Genomic DNA, 14848 nt, shown 5'->3' with positions numbered 1-14848 from the left:
TAGTAGTTAGGGAGATAAATAGGAAATGACCTCCTATTCCTATTTTTTTCCTGCAAAGAACTTCTATCATAAATAGATATTTAATGTTATCAAATTCTCTGCATCAATTGAAAAATTTTCTCATTGAATCCTTTATGTGGCTAAATGTGTTAACAGATTTTCTAACATTCCATCATCCTTTTATTCCTAGGACTAACCCAACTTGTCATACTATTTTAATAAATTGCTTGATTTGATTTGTTAACACTGTTTAGGATTTAACATTCACATGCAGGAAGTGAGACTGGCTTAAAATTCTCCAATCTGCCATTGGCCCCCGCCTGGATGTGTTATCAAGATTATACCAGCCATAAAATAATTCCCCCATTTTATATCCTCCGGGAGGCTTCATGTACAATTGGAACTGCTTTTTGAAGATTTCATAGAATTTTCCAGTAAAACTATTTAGTTCTCATGTGTTTTTTTGTTTGGCTTTTCTTTTGTTGCTATTTGTGGGCAGATATTAAACTTTAAACTACTTACTTTTTTTGTGATACTCATATATTTGTATTAATTTCTACTATCTTAATTTGTCCTAGCCACCCTATTTTTTCCAATACATATTGTCTTTATTTTTTTTAATATTGTCTGTTGAACTGATAGAACTTTCTGCTACTTTTTCCCTCTACTGATTTGGAAATGCATATTCTCCTTCTATTCTTTTTTTTTTAACTTACATTATTAACTAGTCTAGTCTTAAAATTTCTATTCTCCTGCAGACACATTCAAATCATTGGATTGTTCTAATCCAATCACCCTTTGTGTCATACATATTTTTATCCAGCATCTTATATCTCTAAAACTAATCATTGTTTTATAATTGTTGTATAGAGTCAGTGATGTTTTAGATTTAACCAGTTGTTTATTACTGTCTTTGCCTCCCATTCTTTTTTCCATTTTACTCTTTCTTCCTGAAGTAGATCCTTTAGAAGTTCTTTCAGCAAGTACATTTCACTGGTAAATTTACCTGAAATTCCTTTACTTTCCTCTCTCTTAAATTATGTTTAACTTGATAAAGAATTAACCTCTTTGAAAACACTGTTTTTCTATTTCCTGGCTTCTCTATTTCTTTGAAAAGTCTTTTATCAATGTAATTATCATTCTTTTTGTCTTTGTCTTTTTTTCTCTTCTTGGTTTTGAGGTCTCTATTTTTGGTGTTCTGAAGCTTTGCTGTGATGTATCTAGGTTTGAAATTTGTAACCCTGCTTGTGATTTTTCTGGGATTCCTAAATCTGAGGGTTCATTTCTTTCATAAATTCTGGAAAATTATCACCCATTTTTCCTTTGAATATTATGTCTCCCAAATTTGTTCTAATTTTCCTTCAGGAACACCAAGTAGATGTATATTTGATTCTCTTATTCTAGACTCTGTGTCTTTTTAACTGTTTCTTATTTCCATCTCTTATCCCTCTATGCCTCTTTCTGAGAAATTTCCTCTAAGTTTCTAAGTCTCTTCAGCTCCAATATGCTCTTTGGTGTATCCACTGAGTTGTAAATTTCAGTAATGGTGTTTTTCATGTCTAGGAGTTCTACATGGTTCTGAGTAAAACCTTCCTGTTATTTTTTCAGAATATATTTCTCGGGGTTTTGATTTCTTCTTTCATGTCTTTAATCATTATAAACATGCTTCCTTATGAATGCTATCTAATATTCAGTTACCTTAAGTTCTTAGAAATCTACTACTGCTTTGTGTGTGTGTGTGCATGTGTATCTGCTGATTCTCATACTTGGTAGGTTATTTACTCACATGTTCTAGGATTTTGGATTGTGAACTTATGTTTATCCATCTTATCTGTAGACACCTAGGCAGGCTTGGGTGGGAATGTATCCTTCCAGAGAACTTGCTTCCGCCAGATATTAGGGAGGTGTCCTTCCTCTAGGATCACTTTATGTTAATTTCTTGGTGTTGGATTTCCATGATTATGTGGGGAAGGTAAATTTGAACCCCAAATATTGTCCCATAGATATTCACAGGGAATTTTTTCTCCAGCTCAGAGCCTACATTAAGACAGATAGGCTTGCTTTGTTGTTTCCCAAGGCTGGTGAATGAGTTTTTCACTAATTTGCCTTTTTATTGAAGGTGTAGCTCTTCAAGGGTTACATACAGCCTTCATGCAGGCATCTCAGTTCTGATTCTCTGCCCGACACAGAGCGAAGATCTCACATATCCCATACCAGTGTTGAATGGTGAAACTCAAGCACTTAGGTCCAAACTCCCTCAAAGAAAGCCATAGCTTCATCTAATCTAAATCTGCTTTAGTTTTAGTTTCTGTTTAGTTTGTGGTCTCTGAAGATTCCCTGTCTCTCTTACAAATCCAACTATCTAATTAGAAGGGCATTTGTTTAATTTAATCCAACCTGTCCAGGTATTTTGTGGTGGGAATGCCTTTGATTTTTCAGAATGATATTTCTTCTATTCTGAATGCACTAAATGAAAGTTCTAAGTAAGAGCTAGAATATCCTAAAGAAAAAATAGAGGATATTAAGAAATTAATGTATTTATGAAAAGATTAAGCTAAAGAACATTAATTTGATTGGGGGAGTGATAAATACATCAAATTAATGGTTCATAAAGACTTTTATGCTAAAAGTCTTATGTATCTAGGTTTCATTAACAGATTTGTGTTTTTTTTCCTTTAAGGAAGTTCCATTCTTCCTCTGAGAGCCAACCTGCTAGTGCTTCTCCAGACTCACGGCTCACCCAGACAATGGAGCAGCATCAGCAGGCCCTAATGCATCTGACTGAGGTGCATCCCCACAAAGGGGCCTTACCTGGCGTCACGCTTCCACCCATACCGTCAAGGGTGGAAAGTGAATCCCAACTCAGTTCAGAGAGAAGCCAAAGAAACCAAGTGAAAATTAGCTGTAGCAATTCTGAAGACTATCTGTTTCAACTGGAAAAGGGGAAGGAGCATAGGAAAAGAAGCAGCATTAAGGTAATAAAAACATCTTACTTACTTAACCTTTTATTTTGATAATACACAGGGACCTTGATTTTCATTCTCCTTATCTCAGGCCTGGAATAGGGCTGCTGCTGCTGCTGCTGCTCCCCCTCCTTCTTCCTCTCTAGTCCCCACCCCTTCTCAGCCTTCATCTCACCTCAGCTCCTGCAGTAAAACACCCAGGACAGCCAATGACTGAGCTTTCTTCTGAAATGTTTGCTTTACTGAGTTCTGTGTTTACCTAAGATTCACCATGACTAGCACCTTTGTGCACTTAGGTCTTTCCCATCAGGTCTGCTTTGTTAAATAAGGGAAATGGGGGTGAGAGGCAAAGAGGAAGGTTTCCAGGAAGAAATGAAGGAGCGTTGAAGGAGTCTTTTTATGTCCTTTGTGTTTCTCTACTGTTACAAACAATAAAAACCCCTCAGGAAAGATCACTTGTTTCTAGTGTCAAATAGTAAGGAAAAGGCTAGAAAATGCATTCTGCTTTACTGGGCAACAGGGAAATAGTTGCCCAGTTTACTGGCTGGAAGCAATAGTCCTGTGGTGGATTGGCCCCACCAGGAACAGACTCTGAAATGGAGATTTGTGAGCAAGAGAGTTACCGGGGAACCACTCTTGTCGGGGAGGGAGAGGGCAGGGCTGGGTGAGGGAGAAGGGGCGGCTTTGAGGCTGGTGCAAAGGATGCCTCAGCCAAGCCCGTGAGGGTTCTGAAGTTGGGATGGCCCGTCAGAGGCAAGGAACCCAGATGTTCCCCCACATGGATCAGCCATTGGCTATTGACTGTCTCTGGGGGAGCGTTGTAACTTTGGGCACAGCCGCTCCATCTGGCTGAGGTCAGTTCTTAGGGAGGGACTCGACTGTGGGCCATAGCAGACAACACTCCCAACAGCCGGGGAACCAGTGGACACCCGTGGGGCGTCCACTATAAGGCAGATTTAGGGAGCTATCCTTAGTTCCACTCAACATATATGTGTTGAATTCCTACCAGGAACTGTGTCAGGTGCTGGGATGTATAGCAAACGAGCCACGCCTTTTCCCCAGCAGTATCATGTTGAAATAAAAGAGAGAGGGATGCACAGTGAACACAGAGGAGCACAGAGGGGGACACATCCCCCCCTGCGGGTCAAGCGGAGCTTCAGGAGGTGATCGTGAGGCATCTTAGAGGATGATTGAGAGTTAGCAAAAGAAGGAAGACTGAAAGCATTTCCGGCAGAGGGACCAGTGTAAGTGAATGTTCTGAAGCTTGAGAGAACACAAAGCATGCTGGGAACTGATGCATTTCAGGGTTGCTACCACTCAAACTGGGAGGTGCTGAGCGTTGAGAGGTGACAGTGGAGAAGTAGGTGGGGCACCGGGTCTTCGAGGACCGTGCTCGTCACTGGAAGAAGGAGGGCTCTAATCCCTCAGCTGGTGGGGAGGGGGTGGTGGGTTGGCGGGGGGCATGGAAGAATTTTAACCGCAGTTAGCTTAATGTTTTAGAAAGACTGCTCTGGCTGTGGTGTGCAGGGCAGACGCAGGGCACTCCAGGAGTAGGGGATCGTGAAGTCAGTGGACACCCACATGCGGGCCTCAGAAAAAAAGGAAAGGGTGGCCTTGAAGAGAAGAAGGGAAAGCTGGACTAGAACGACAGTGGGTCATACTGCAGAGAAGAAAAGGAGGACCAGCTTGCTGTGTCCTCCTGAGACAGAACCTCAGAGGCTGATGCACATGAAATGCCCCAGCCCACTGCCGCCACCTGCGAGCCTAGGCCTTCAGCTGGCTCACAGCCCCGGGGTCCTTCCCTCGGCCCCTTCCCACACGCTGACCTGAGGGCTCCTTGGGCTCCTCATGTGACCCTCCCTCACATCCTCCGTCCTGCCGGGGTACCTAATTCTTGCCCAGGCTGTGGAAACCACTACTGGTTGTTTAGAGCTGGGATGATCCCCAGTTTCACAGCAAATAAGAAGAAATGTGTTCCTGGGTTCATAAGTAACTTATTTTTCCACCAAAACATCATTACTTGACAGTTAATCGTACCTAATCTGAGCTACGATTAGTAGTGTTTTCAAGTACTTCATAAATAGAATAGGGTTTGTAGACTGGGCTAGGAAGCCAGACACTGTGCGTATTATTATTTCTATAGGGAAATGTATTCAGAGCTTAGGAACCAACACATTCTCAAGGTGAGGGCGTCCTGTCCCTCTGGAATTTACGAGTTACCAGGGCCTAAAAAAGAGCTCAAACTCACTACCTCGGAAGAGAACCTTCTGGGTTAGGGTTCTTGCCAACTGTGGATTATTGTTGAAAATGCAAGCTTTTAACAATTCCTAACGAGCAGGGTTTAGCGGAAGTCACGCACTCAGCCATTTCTAAATTCTCATCACCTAATCTCTCTGTGACTCGGACAAGTTAATTCACCTGAGCCCCTATCTCCTCATACGCACAATCAGAATTGTTCTTTTTGTAGATTTGGTTTGACGGTTAAGTGACATAATGTATTAAAACCTTAGCTTAGTGCCTAGCAAAGAATAGACATCAACTAAATGTTAGTTTCCTTTCCCTTCCTTCTCCTTTTGGTAGTTTGAATCTGTGTTTTACCGAGGGAAGGCAGACGACAGTACCCAGTGATGGTGTATCATGAGACATCTAAGATCGGGGAGGGGAGGGAAGAGGAAGAAAGAGAACTTCCACTTACCACTTCCCAAGCCCTCTTTCCAACTTGGGAAATCCCTGCCTTCCTGCTTTCTCTCAGAGATGTTGCAATCCACACGTATCCATTTTCTCCATCCAAGACTTTCAGCCTACATCCAACAAAGACACAGAAGCACTCTTTGTCCGGGAAGCCATTCCAGAAGCTAAAATGATTTAGAACCGAGCTATTTGTATAGGACAGCAGGTAGTCGGGGCCCCAGACAGAGGGACTCATTACCCACGTCATGCCCATTTCCTAGTCAAAGCAAATCTCATGGTTTCCAAGGGAATCGACTCGAATCACATTCAAAATTTGAGGATTTGTCAAGATAACAGGCCCAAGCACCGTTCCTCTTCCCCTGGCAGTTCTGTTGTGACCAGTTTATGAACACTCAGCATTGTCCATGCCACTGAATCCAGACATCAGGCAGTGAGAGATTAACACAGCACAAGTGATGACAAACAGTCATAAAAATATCTACTGCAACCTGCCACAAAATAACTGCTTACGGAGTTCTCTGACTGCTGTGTTGAGCTGAGCTGCAGTAATTAACTCGTGTGTTTGTTGTCACAGACAATCCGGGTATTGCTGCTTGACTGCTTCTAAGACGAGGTTTATTTGGATTAAGTTTAGCAACCACAGAGCAAATTTCCTTCACTTGCTGTTCCCCAGTATTTGAGGCATTGTTTTCTGTCCCGTCTCTGAGTAACTTTCTCACCCTTACACATCTGAGGAATGTTCTGGAGAAAAGCCCCACAGTGTCCCCCACAGCGGGGCACGACCTCTCAGAGTTGAAACAAGTCCCCCCGGGACAGTCAATGTCATTTCCAAGTCAGGCACCTTTTGCCCTACGTTTACAATAAAAGTCACTCTTCCGGCTTGCGAAGACGTGTGATTGATGGCCGGCAGAAAACTTCCACCAGGAGATCCTATGCCAGACTCTGCCAAAACCACGACCAGTGGACACCAATTCCAAGGGGTAGATCTGGTCTGGTCAGCTGTCAGCTAGAGCCAGGGTTGGCTGATGTCACCCTGTGTGCATCTCACACAAAGACTAGCAGCAAACCCTGCCGGGGATTTTTTGAAAACATGCTTTTATTTGCCCCGTGTTTGGAGACCTAATGAGACTATTATTGTTGATTTAATTTTAAAAACTGGGGGGGGGGCATGGTGCTATTGTGACCTTTTGGTCTTGTAACAGCCAAAGAGAGATAAATCAAACTAAATTCTAGGCATTATTTGACTATGAAAGCCTTTTGAAGAGACAGAAAGTAGCTTAGTGGTTGCCTAGGGCTGGAGGTGGGGGGAGGGAAGGGACTGCTAATGGGTATGGGTTTCTTTTTAGGTCAATGAAAATGTTCTAAAATTGGATTGTGGTGACTTCTGCACAACTTGATGACTATACTAAAAACCACTGAACTGTACAACTTCAAATGGGTGAATTTGGTGGTGTGTGAATTTTATCTCAATAAAGCTGTTAAAAAGAATTTTGATGGAAAGAGATCAAACAAAATTACAGCACTGAGAACCAATCAAGATTACTTGAAGCTGACAAGTAAATCCAGGATTTTTCATTGCCAGTCACCCGGAACAAACTGTTAGGGGCCATCGCTCTCCCTTGAGAAACATCTCTTCACTGGAAGCAGCTCAGCCTGTCAAGGAGTCAGTGGCATTTGGAGATGACCCCTTCGGGCCACTCTCTTTCCTTCGTGTCAGTCTGCAGTGCTGGACCCTCGGTTCTGTTTTCCTGTGACAGCCACGACGTTTATTCGAGGTGATAGAACTTCAGGGGGGATGCAATAAGCAATTATTCATGCTTTGCGTTACATCTTTTGTGAGTTGGTGGAATGATTAAAGCTAAGCTGCTTCAGACTAAGGATGCGATTTCTGGGCGCTGATCATTTCTGTCTCATCAGTTTTGGACAAATTGGATTTATGACTTGGATGTGAGTGGGCTTCTCTCCTTTTTCATTATTGGTTTACTTTGGCAAATGGTAACATAGTGATTTCAAAACAATGGCGGAGATGGCATATGCCAGATAAAGAACAAATCTGCAATCGCAAAGTATAGGATATCTGAGTTCATTCACCTATTAAAAATTAGCAGTGGTTTTAAAATGTGATAATACCCAGTGTCAGCGAGGTCTGGACAAAAAGAGCATTCTTCTACCTTGTTAACAGAAGTGTTCATGAATGGCCCCCAATATGTTCATGATTCTGTCTCAATAATCTCACTTCTCTTAATTTATCTCAAAGAAATAATCAGAGTAGCCCACAAACAATGCTCATCCCTAGGACATCTTAAATGTTCAACATTTAGAAGGATCGCTAAATAATTCAACTATAACTAGACAATAGAATGTTATACATAAAAATCACATTTTCAGAAAACATGTAGTGACAGGGAAATACAGTGAATGGTAACCTTCTCGGCAAAAAAAAATAACAAAATAATTTGTAGGATGGGGACAGTTTTATAAAAGTATGAACGGATACATCTAAAGGGCAGGAAGCAGCTGTAGTGGTTTTGCTGGGTGATGACTCTATTCTCTTCAAGGAGATTTACGATTTTGAAATGCTTTCAATGAACAGTATTTCTTCTCTATACTTCTTCTATATATTATATTCTTCTGTATACTATATTTTAATTATTTTAGTCCAAAGATTTAAGAAAGGGTCTTCTTTGACCTTTTAGAATCAGATGCACTGAAAGAGTTTTGACTACAAATATTTAACATACTCATCAGGCAAATTCTGTTTACAGAACTTCAAATCCTTGCAGTGTAGAAGTATTGCCTAAATGACACATGATTTTGGCCCTGTGAAGCACTATGTACTATAAACATTTTGTAGGACCTTAGAAATGCCGCCTTTAGCTACAAGTCACAGAACTCCTCTTTACAGCAATTTCACACATAAGGGTTCCTTCTTCTTCCATACAGTTAATCCACAGGTAGGGCGTTGTTAGCACTGGTGGTTCTATAGCTCAAAACATCAGGACCAGTATTTGTACAATTCTCTTGCTCTTGGTTTCTTTCCTGGCTACAAGACTGCGGCTGCATCTCCAGAAATCACATCCACATTCAAGGCAAGACAAAGGGAAAGGGGGAGGGGCTGTGCCAATCCAATTAAAGGTTTTCCAAGATGCACCCTCTATCTATGCCAGCAAACCTTCATTCATATCTCATGGGCCAGAGTTCAGTGCTGGGGTCTGGAGGCAAGAGCTTTGGGCTCTGAGCCTGGGAAATGGCGATGGAGAATCTAAGTGGTCTGACCTCCAGGTAGTCAGTCAGTAGGCATTGTGAGTAGTAACAGCTGATATCTGTGTCTACATAAGTTCATTGTTAAGATTTGAGAATTATATGCAGTAACTCTCTATATGATGAAATGTTCTGTTTTTAAAGTCTCTGGACGATCTCTGCCAAATTCTCTCTTAGGAAAGGGCACATTAGATATATTGTATATTTTAGGACTTCATAATTAACAGGAACTTTCAAAATTTAGAAAAATACCATGCCTTGTCATTAGCATATAGACAGGTGGTACCATACATGGTTAGTTCAGTACTGCCTCTGCCGTATGGCTATTTATTCTAAGCACCAATTCTGATGTACCCTAAGATCATTACCGTCACCCAAACCATCTCTTTGGTATTGTCCTTCCTACCCTTCCCAAGGAAGACAACTCAATGAACTCACAAATGCAAAGAAAAAAGGCCTTTGTTTCCCCACAAGGGTATCTGCTGCAAGTAGCAAGTCAGATTTCATGTCAAAAGCGGGAGTTTGGGGAATATCTTAACCTATCCTACAGTCCGGAGCGCGTTCGTATTTTTCCTGCCTGTTACTGTGCTCAACTGACATAATTTAATAATTAAAGAGCCTCGGTCTGTTACTCTGTCCCTTTAAATATGCAATAGTAATAAGCATTATCGTATAAAAGTATTTGTACCTTTCAAAATATCCAAAATCACACTGAATAAGTTTCTCAGTGGGTCTTGCTTAGACTCTTAACCCTTAAATGTTTCCTTTCTTTTGAATATTATGACATTAGACAGGGTGCTCTCTCTTCGAAGCAGTGTGCTTACCTGATTCATTTAGATCGCCTGTTCCAGGGAAATCAGTTGGTTCAGTGAACGGTACAAAACTAGACATACTACTCATAGCAGCAGCAGCGAATTAGTAATGTATCCGTTACGTTAAAAATGTTAATAACAAAGCAGCACTTCACTCAATTGAAATTTTTTATTTATAATTTTCAGAATTTCAGTGTTTTTTATTGCAGAAGTGGAAAAGTCCAAACATGTTAGCTCACCAGCTACAAATTACCAAGGAAACTATTATCAATGACGACCATTAAAATGGAAGAATTATTGGGAAACACACCCACTCTCCCACGGTCCACACAGGCTGCCATTCTTCATTTTGCTTCTTCCCTTTCTTATGTGGCCATGACAACTCGAGGGTGGGGGACATACAAGTCTTTAAAAGAAACTGTCTCTTTGATTGTATTTTTAGAGTTCCAAGCTGAAAGGTTATCAGAACAGAGACATGAAGCTTGGAGGCCTCGGACCTGACCTTGAGTCCATCAGAGACAAAGTGAGTGTGATGTACATACAGCATTTCCAGGACTGGATTTGCCATTTGTCTTCCAGCAAAACCATATAAAGATACCCCCAGAACCAAGTCCTAATTCAAATGTCTCCCTCTGAATAGAGACCCTTTTGAAGTAGCATTGGTAATAAGCCCCAGGCACTACTTCTACCATAAAATAAAATTACTCAGCCAATGTTGTTTTATGTATCCACCTTTTAGTTAGTTTTGAAGGCCCGAACAGAAAAGTGAGACGCATGCGCATGAAAAGAGATGTGCGTGTTATGTGGTCCTTGGTCTTTCCCAATAGAGTTATCTTGATAATATTCAAGAGTGGCTACAGAGAAGACACTCAGGGTAAGAGTTTCCCAAGCCACGAAAAGTGCATCCACTTTATTCTCTTTCCTCTAGTGAAAGGAGATCTTCATTTAATGTGTTTTTTTGTTTGTTTGTTTGTTTTTGTGGTACACGGGCCTCTCACTGTTGTGGCCTCTCCCGTTGCGGAGCACAAGCTCTGGACGCACAGGCTCAGCAGCCATGGCTCACGGGCCCAGCCGCTCCACGGCATGTGGGATCTTCCCCGACCGGGGCTCGAACCTGTGTCCCCTGCATCTGCAGGCGGACTCTCAACCACTGCGCTACCAGGGAAGCCCCCATCTAATGTGTTTTAACTGCAGTTGCACTCAAGGCATAAAAAGAGAGTAGAGTTCAAAGTTGGAAGCAAAAGTGAAAATAAATTGGGTAAACGCAACAAAGAAGAGGCTGAATGTGATTTAGCCACTGTTAAGTGAACACTGGGTATGCTATTGCAGTGACATTCCGCCCCTAAAGAGAAACTGTTTCTAGGAGAAACATTAACTTAACCATTTCACTGCTGTCACCTTACACACAGTGATCCCATGTCCCCCATGTGGCTGACACTGTATGCCCAGCTCACTAAAATTAGTGTCAATTTAAACAGAGAACAGAGCGATCTAGCAGGACCTGTGAGTCACCCTCACTTTGTTTCTCTGAACAGATGCAGAAATTAATACAGCAAAAGGAATATGCAAAACAAGTAAAGGAATACAACATGAAGGCACTATCCATCCCGTCAAAGCCACAAATAGCAAAGACTGAAAATAAATCTGCTGTCCCTCGGCAGAAGGTAAGAAATTCTCACCAAGGCAGTTGTCTTTTTAATTAGAATTAAAAGGAAACCTCTGTGACCTCATGACAATAAATTTCCCACATTATTTGAACAGAGGATGTTTTAGCTACTACTGTTCCTGCGGCTCCCCATCATTCACAGATACTGATGTAAAAATGATATACACACATATGATGCTGGAAGGTTAGCCTCTTTTTTTCCCTGAAGTTCACTGTTATCTTTAGTCTTCCACATGTTTTCCTCCAAGTATAGTATTTCGAGTTTCTCACACAAAAATTCAATGGTTAGGTGATTTCGTAGAAAAAAACTAATAATCCTGATTAACCATCAATTTCCTTCTCTACCATTAAATAAGTTTTAAGAAATTAGCATCTTGCCATCTCTGGGTGCTTATGTCAGAGGAAAGTCCTTCACTGTTTCTCTCAAGTTCATTCCCTATATTTTTCCTAAGGGATGGTACTATATAGGTTCCTCTACCCAATAAAAATGATAACCCAATAAAAATGATAAATACAGGATGTTCTCCCTCTCAGAAGTCATCCAACTCTAAGTTGTGATGTGAATGAAATACGTTCTATAGAGACACCGAGCTTTGCAGTACAAGTCTCTGCCTCAGTCCCAGTAAGGACATGGGACCCTTTGCATGAGGGACAAGTGACCCTTTGGTGCTTTTAGGAATTTGTACTTCGTGTTCTCTTTCACAGACTCTCATATTTTCTATCTATTGCCTTTCTTCCTCAGACCTTGAAGACCTCAATCCACTTGATTGAGTTTCCATGATGCCACTTTTTCTTTTTTTCTCCAGTCCATTATTTGTTCATGAAGAGATTCAAGGCAACAAGTCTATAATTAGAAATTCCAATAGAAGTCAACTACACACCCTGAGAAGTCTGGAGTTTTACTGTTTTGGAGATTTTTCCCCTTCTAGGACCTACGTATACTATCCATTCCCATTTTAGCTCTCAAGAAACTCTTATTAAGCTGTAAAACTGGGGGTGGGGAGAGATAAATTAGGAGTTTGGGATTAACTTATAACACTACTATATATGAAATAGATAAACAACAAGGACCTACTGTATAGCACAGGAAACTATATCCAATATCTTGTAATAACCTATAGTGGAAAAGAATCTGAAAAAGTATATATATATATATATATATATATATATATATATATATAAATAAAACTGAATCACTTTGCTGTATACCTGAAACTAACACAACATTGTAAATTAACTATACTTCAATTTAAAAAAATGGTTAATTTTAGAAAAGTAAAACATATAAAGGCAGATTTAGAAATCATATTCAGTAATCTCATCTTTATTGTAATGCCTGTCAGAACTGACATCACTGAAAAAAAGAGTGCCTTTTTTTTAGTATCCAGGTATCTATAGATATGCTAAAGAAAAGGAAAAAATAATTTTCAACCTCTAATAAATACTTGCCAGAGTTGTAAGAACCCAGAAACAAGAATAGTTGGTGTAATAATGGAGACTCAGTTTTATCTCAATTACAGTGATGTCTTTGGTCTCAAGCTGTAACAAGTCCTCTTTGGATGGAAAGGTCAGTTAATATCTTCTTAATAGAGGTTTGGTTTTAATAAGACTGCCAGAAGCTAAACAGATCAAACACATAAGAAATCTATTTTCAAGCACTTGAATAAAACTCAGTTTTATAAAGAAAACATCCAGAGTCACAACCGTACATATCATTCTTCAACTCTCTTTTTTTCCACAGCATTTTGTTACGTCGCTAATTTATTTTGTTTAAACTCTGCGTTATATTGCATTATTTGTATTTTCCATTTGGTCTCCATTTCCATCCATCGATTAGTACATTATTGTAGCAATAGTCTCCAATTATATTATCAATAAACCTTTCCTGAGACTAGATTTAATTTAAGGAATCCAGGGTTCACTTCCCATCTCAAATAAAATTTTATCTTTATGCTTTTAGGCTTTGGAATATGCTAAGACCATCCCCAAACCCAAACCTTCAAATCTGCGTGATCAAGCCTCAAAGGAAAAGAAAAATCCAACCCATGCTGGAAAAGGAGACATTTTACCTGAAATCTCACTGTTGGAAGTACTGCAGAACAGACATGAAAGGGAAAAACAAGCTGTGGCTGCTTTAAAAGCCCTTCACATTGTATAGACAAGATATGACCAGAGATGCCCAGGGAATGGACTTGGAGAAGAGAAACTCCAACCCACTACTCTGCATTGAGAGTGATGACCTAGCATCGTCATCTAACTGCAATCCATGTTTGCTTTGTACAGGATTTAAAATATGGGGCCCTATTACATTATGGTGCCGTATTTTACTTTCCAGGAAGAAAAACTATTTTAATTATTTATTTTCAAATCAGTTAATATTGGGGCTGAATAAGAACTAGGGAGTAAAGCCTTTTGGTTTTATACTGGATCCTTTTATTTCTTTTTGGTTTTATATTGGCTCTTTTAATTTCTTAAATGATCGCTACCCTTTCTTAGCATAATGAAACTCTTAAAGTTACCCAGAAATAAATGTATCTACTTGAGTTTCTTTCTCATTTTTCTGATTAAAAAAAAAAAAACTATAAACACTTCAGTTTCTATCAAAAAGAACTCAACTTGGACTAAACACAGGTAAATTTTGCGATATCATTTCCAAAATATTTCAAAATTCTCTAAATTTAGCCAAGGGTTTATATGTAAAATTTTAAAAATGAAAGTGTTTCTAGATGTGCTACTCAAGTAAAACAAATATCAATGTTGTTCTAACAGAGCATCAAGATATTAATTAGAAATCCACCAAGTCCAAAAGCACTCAACTCGGGCACCTCTGAGAGGGACACTTTCTCAAAGCTGCTGACTCCAAGTATATAAATTTGCTGAACATCTTGCCATCAAAAATATCTTAAAATCTCATCAAATGTGTGCTTCCACACAAAAACATTAAGACAAAAACATCCCACAAAACATCCTACCGAATGTCAATATTAATAAATATTTTTTCCCTTTTAAAGAATCTTTTGAAACTGCATAAACATTGTGAAATTCCCAGGTCTTAAAATAGTCCCTGGGACTATTTTAAATCCTATTAAATTAGGATTTAAATTTTACTTACTTGCTTGTACTAGATGGGCATTGCATTCTTAGATGGCTACATCCAGAAATGGACACATTTAACAATAATTTAGGGAAAATCTGTTTCTCTATACAGGTGGCATAAGGACTGGCTTTGGAGATTTATTCCTATATTGTATAAATTTTACATATACCACAATGTAGTAGAAAAGCTGCCTGTACAAAACTTTTTCTTAATACTGAAAACAGCATTGAAAGTCTGGAAAGATAACAAGTATCTGTGAACATAAAACAGTAAACTGGAGAATCACGTTTCAGTAGTATTTGGAAAATCATAGCATATATGAGGAGTTAGTTCAGGAAAATCACAGCCCAAGCTGCTC

At 39.8% G+C, this 14848-nt stretch overlaps 1 protein-coding gene across 3 annotated transcripts in view; it reads left to right on the top strand.

Annotated features, from left to right (window-relative positions):
• The window catches only part of JHY (junctional cadherin complex regulator), a gene marked incomplete at its 5' end in the record, with an annotated part of 62471 nt that extends 48841 nt beyond the window's left edge, over window positions 1-13630 (top strand). For all 3 annotated transcript variants that reach the window (XM_081240213.1, XM_081240212.1, XM_081240211.1), the window contains 4 exons: window positions 2681-2975; window positions 10170-10250; window positions 11263-11391; window positions 13354-13630. In XM_081240213.1, the coding sequence (XP_081096339.1) occupies window positions 2681-2975; window positions 10170-10250; window positions 11263-11391; window positions 13354-13551 (703 nt within the window). In that variant the 3' untranslated portion in view covers window positions 13552-13630. The remainder of the gene's footprint in view (window positions 1-2680; window positions 2976-10169; window positions 10251-11262; window positions 11392-13353) is intronic.
• Between the last annotated feature and the right edge of the window lie 1218 nt (window positions 13631-14848).

Source organism: Mesoplodon bidens (assembly GCF_964165515.1).
Source record: "Mesoplodon bidens genome assembly, chromosome: 7".
NCBI classification, from domain to species: Eukaryota; Metazoa; Chordata; class Mammalia; order Artiodactyla; family Ziphiidae; genus Mesoplodon; species Mesoplodon bidens.
This window is presented reverse-complemented; position numbering and strand designations above follow the sequence as displayed.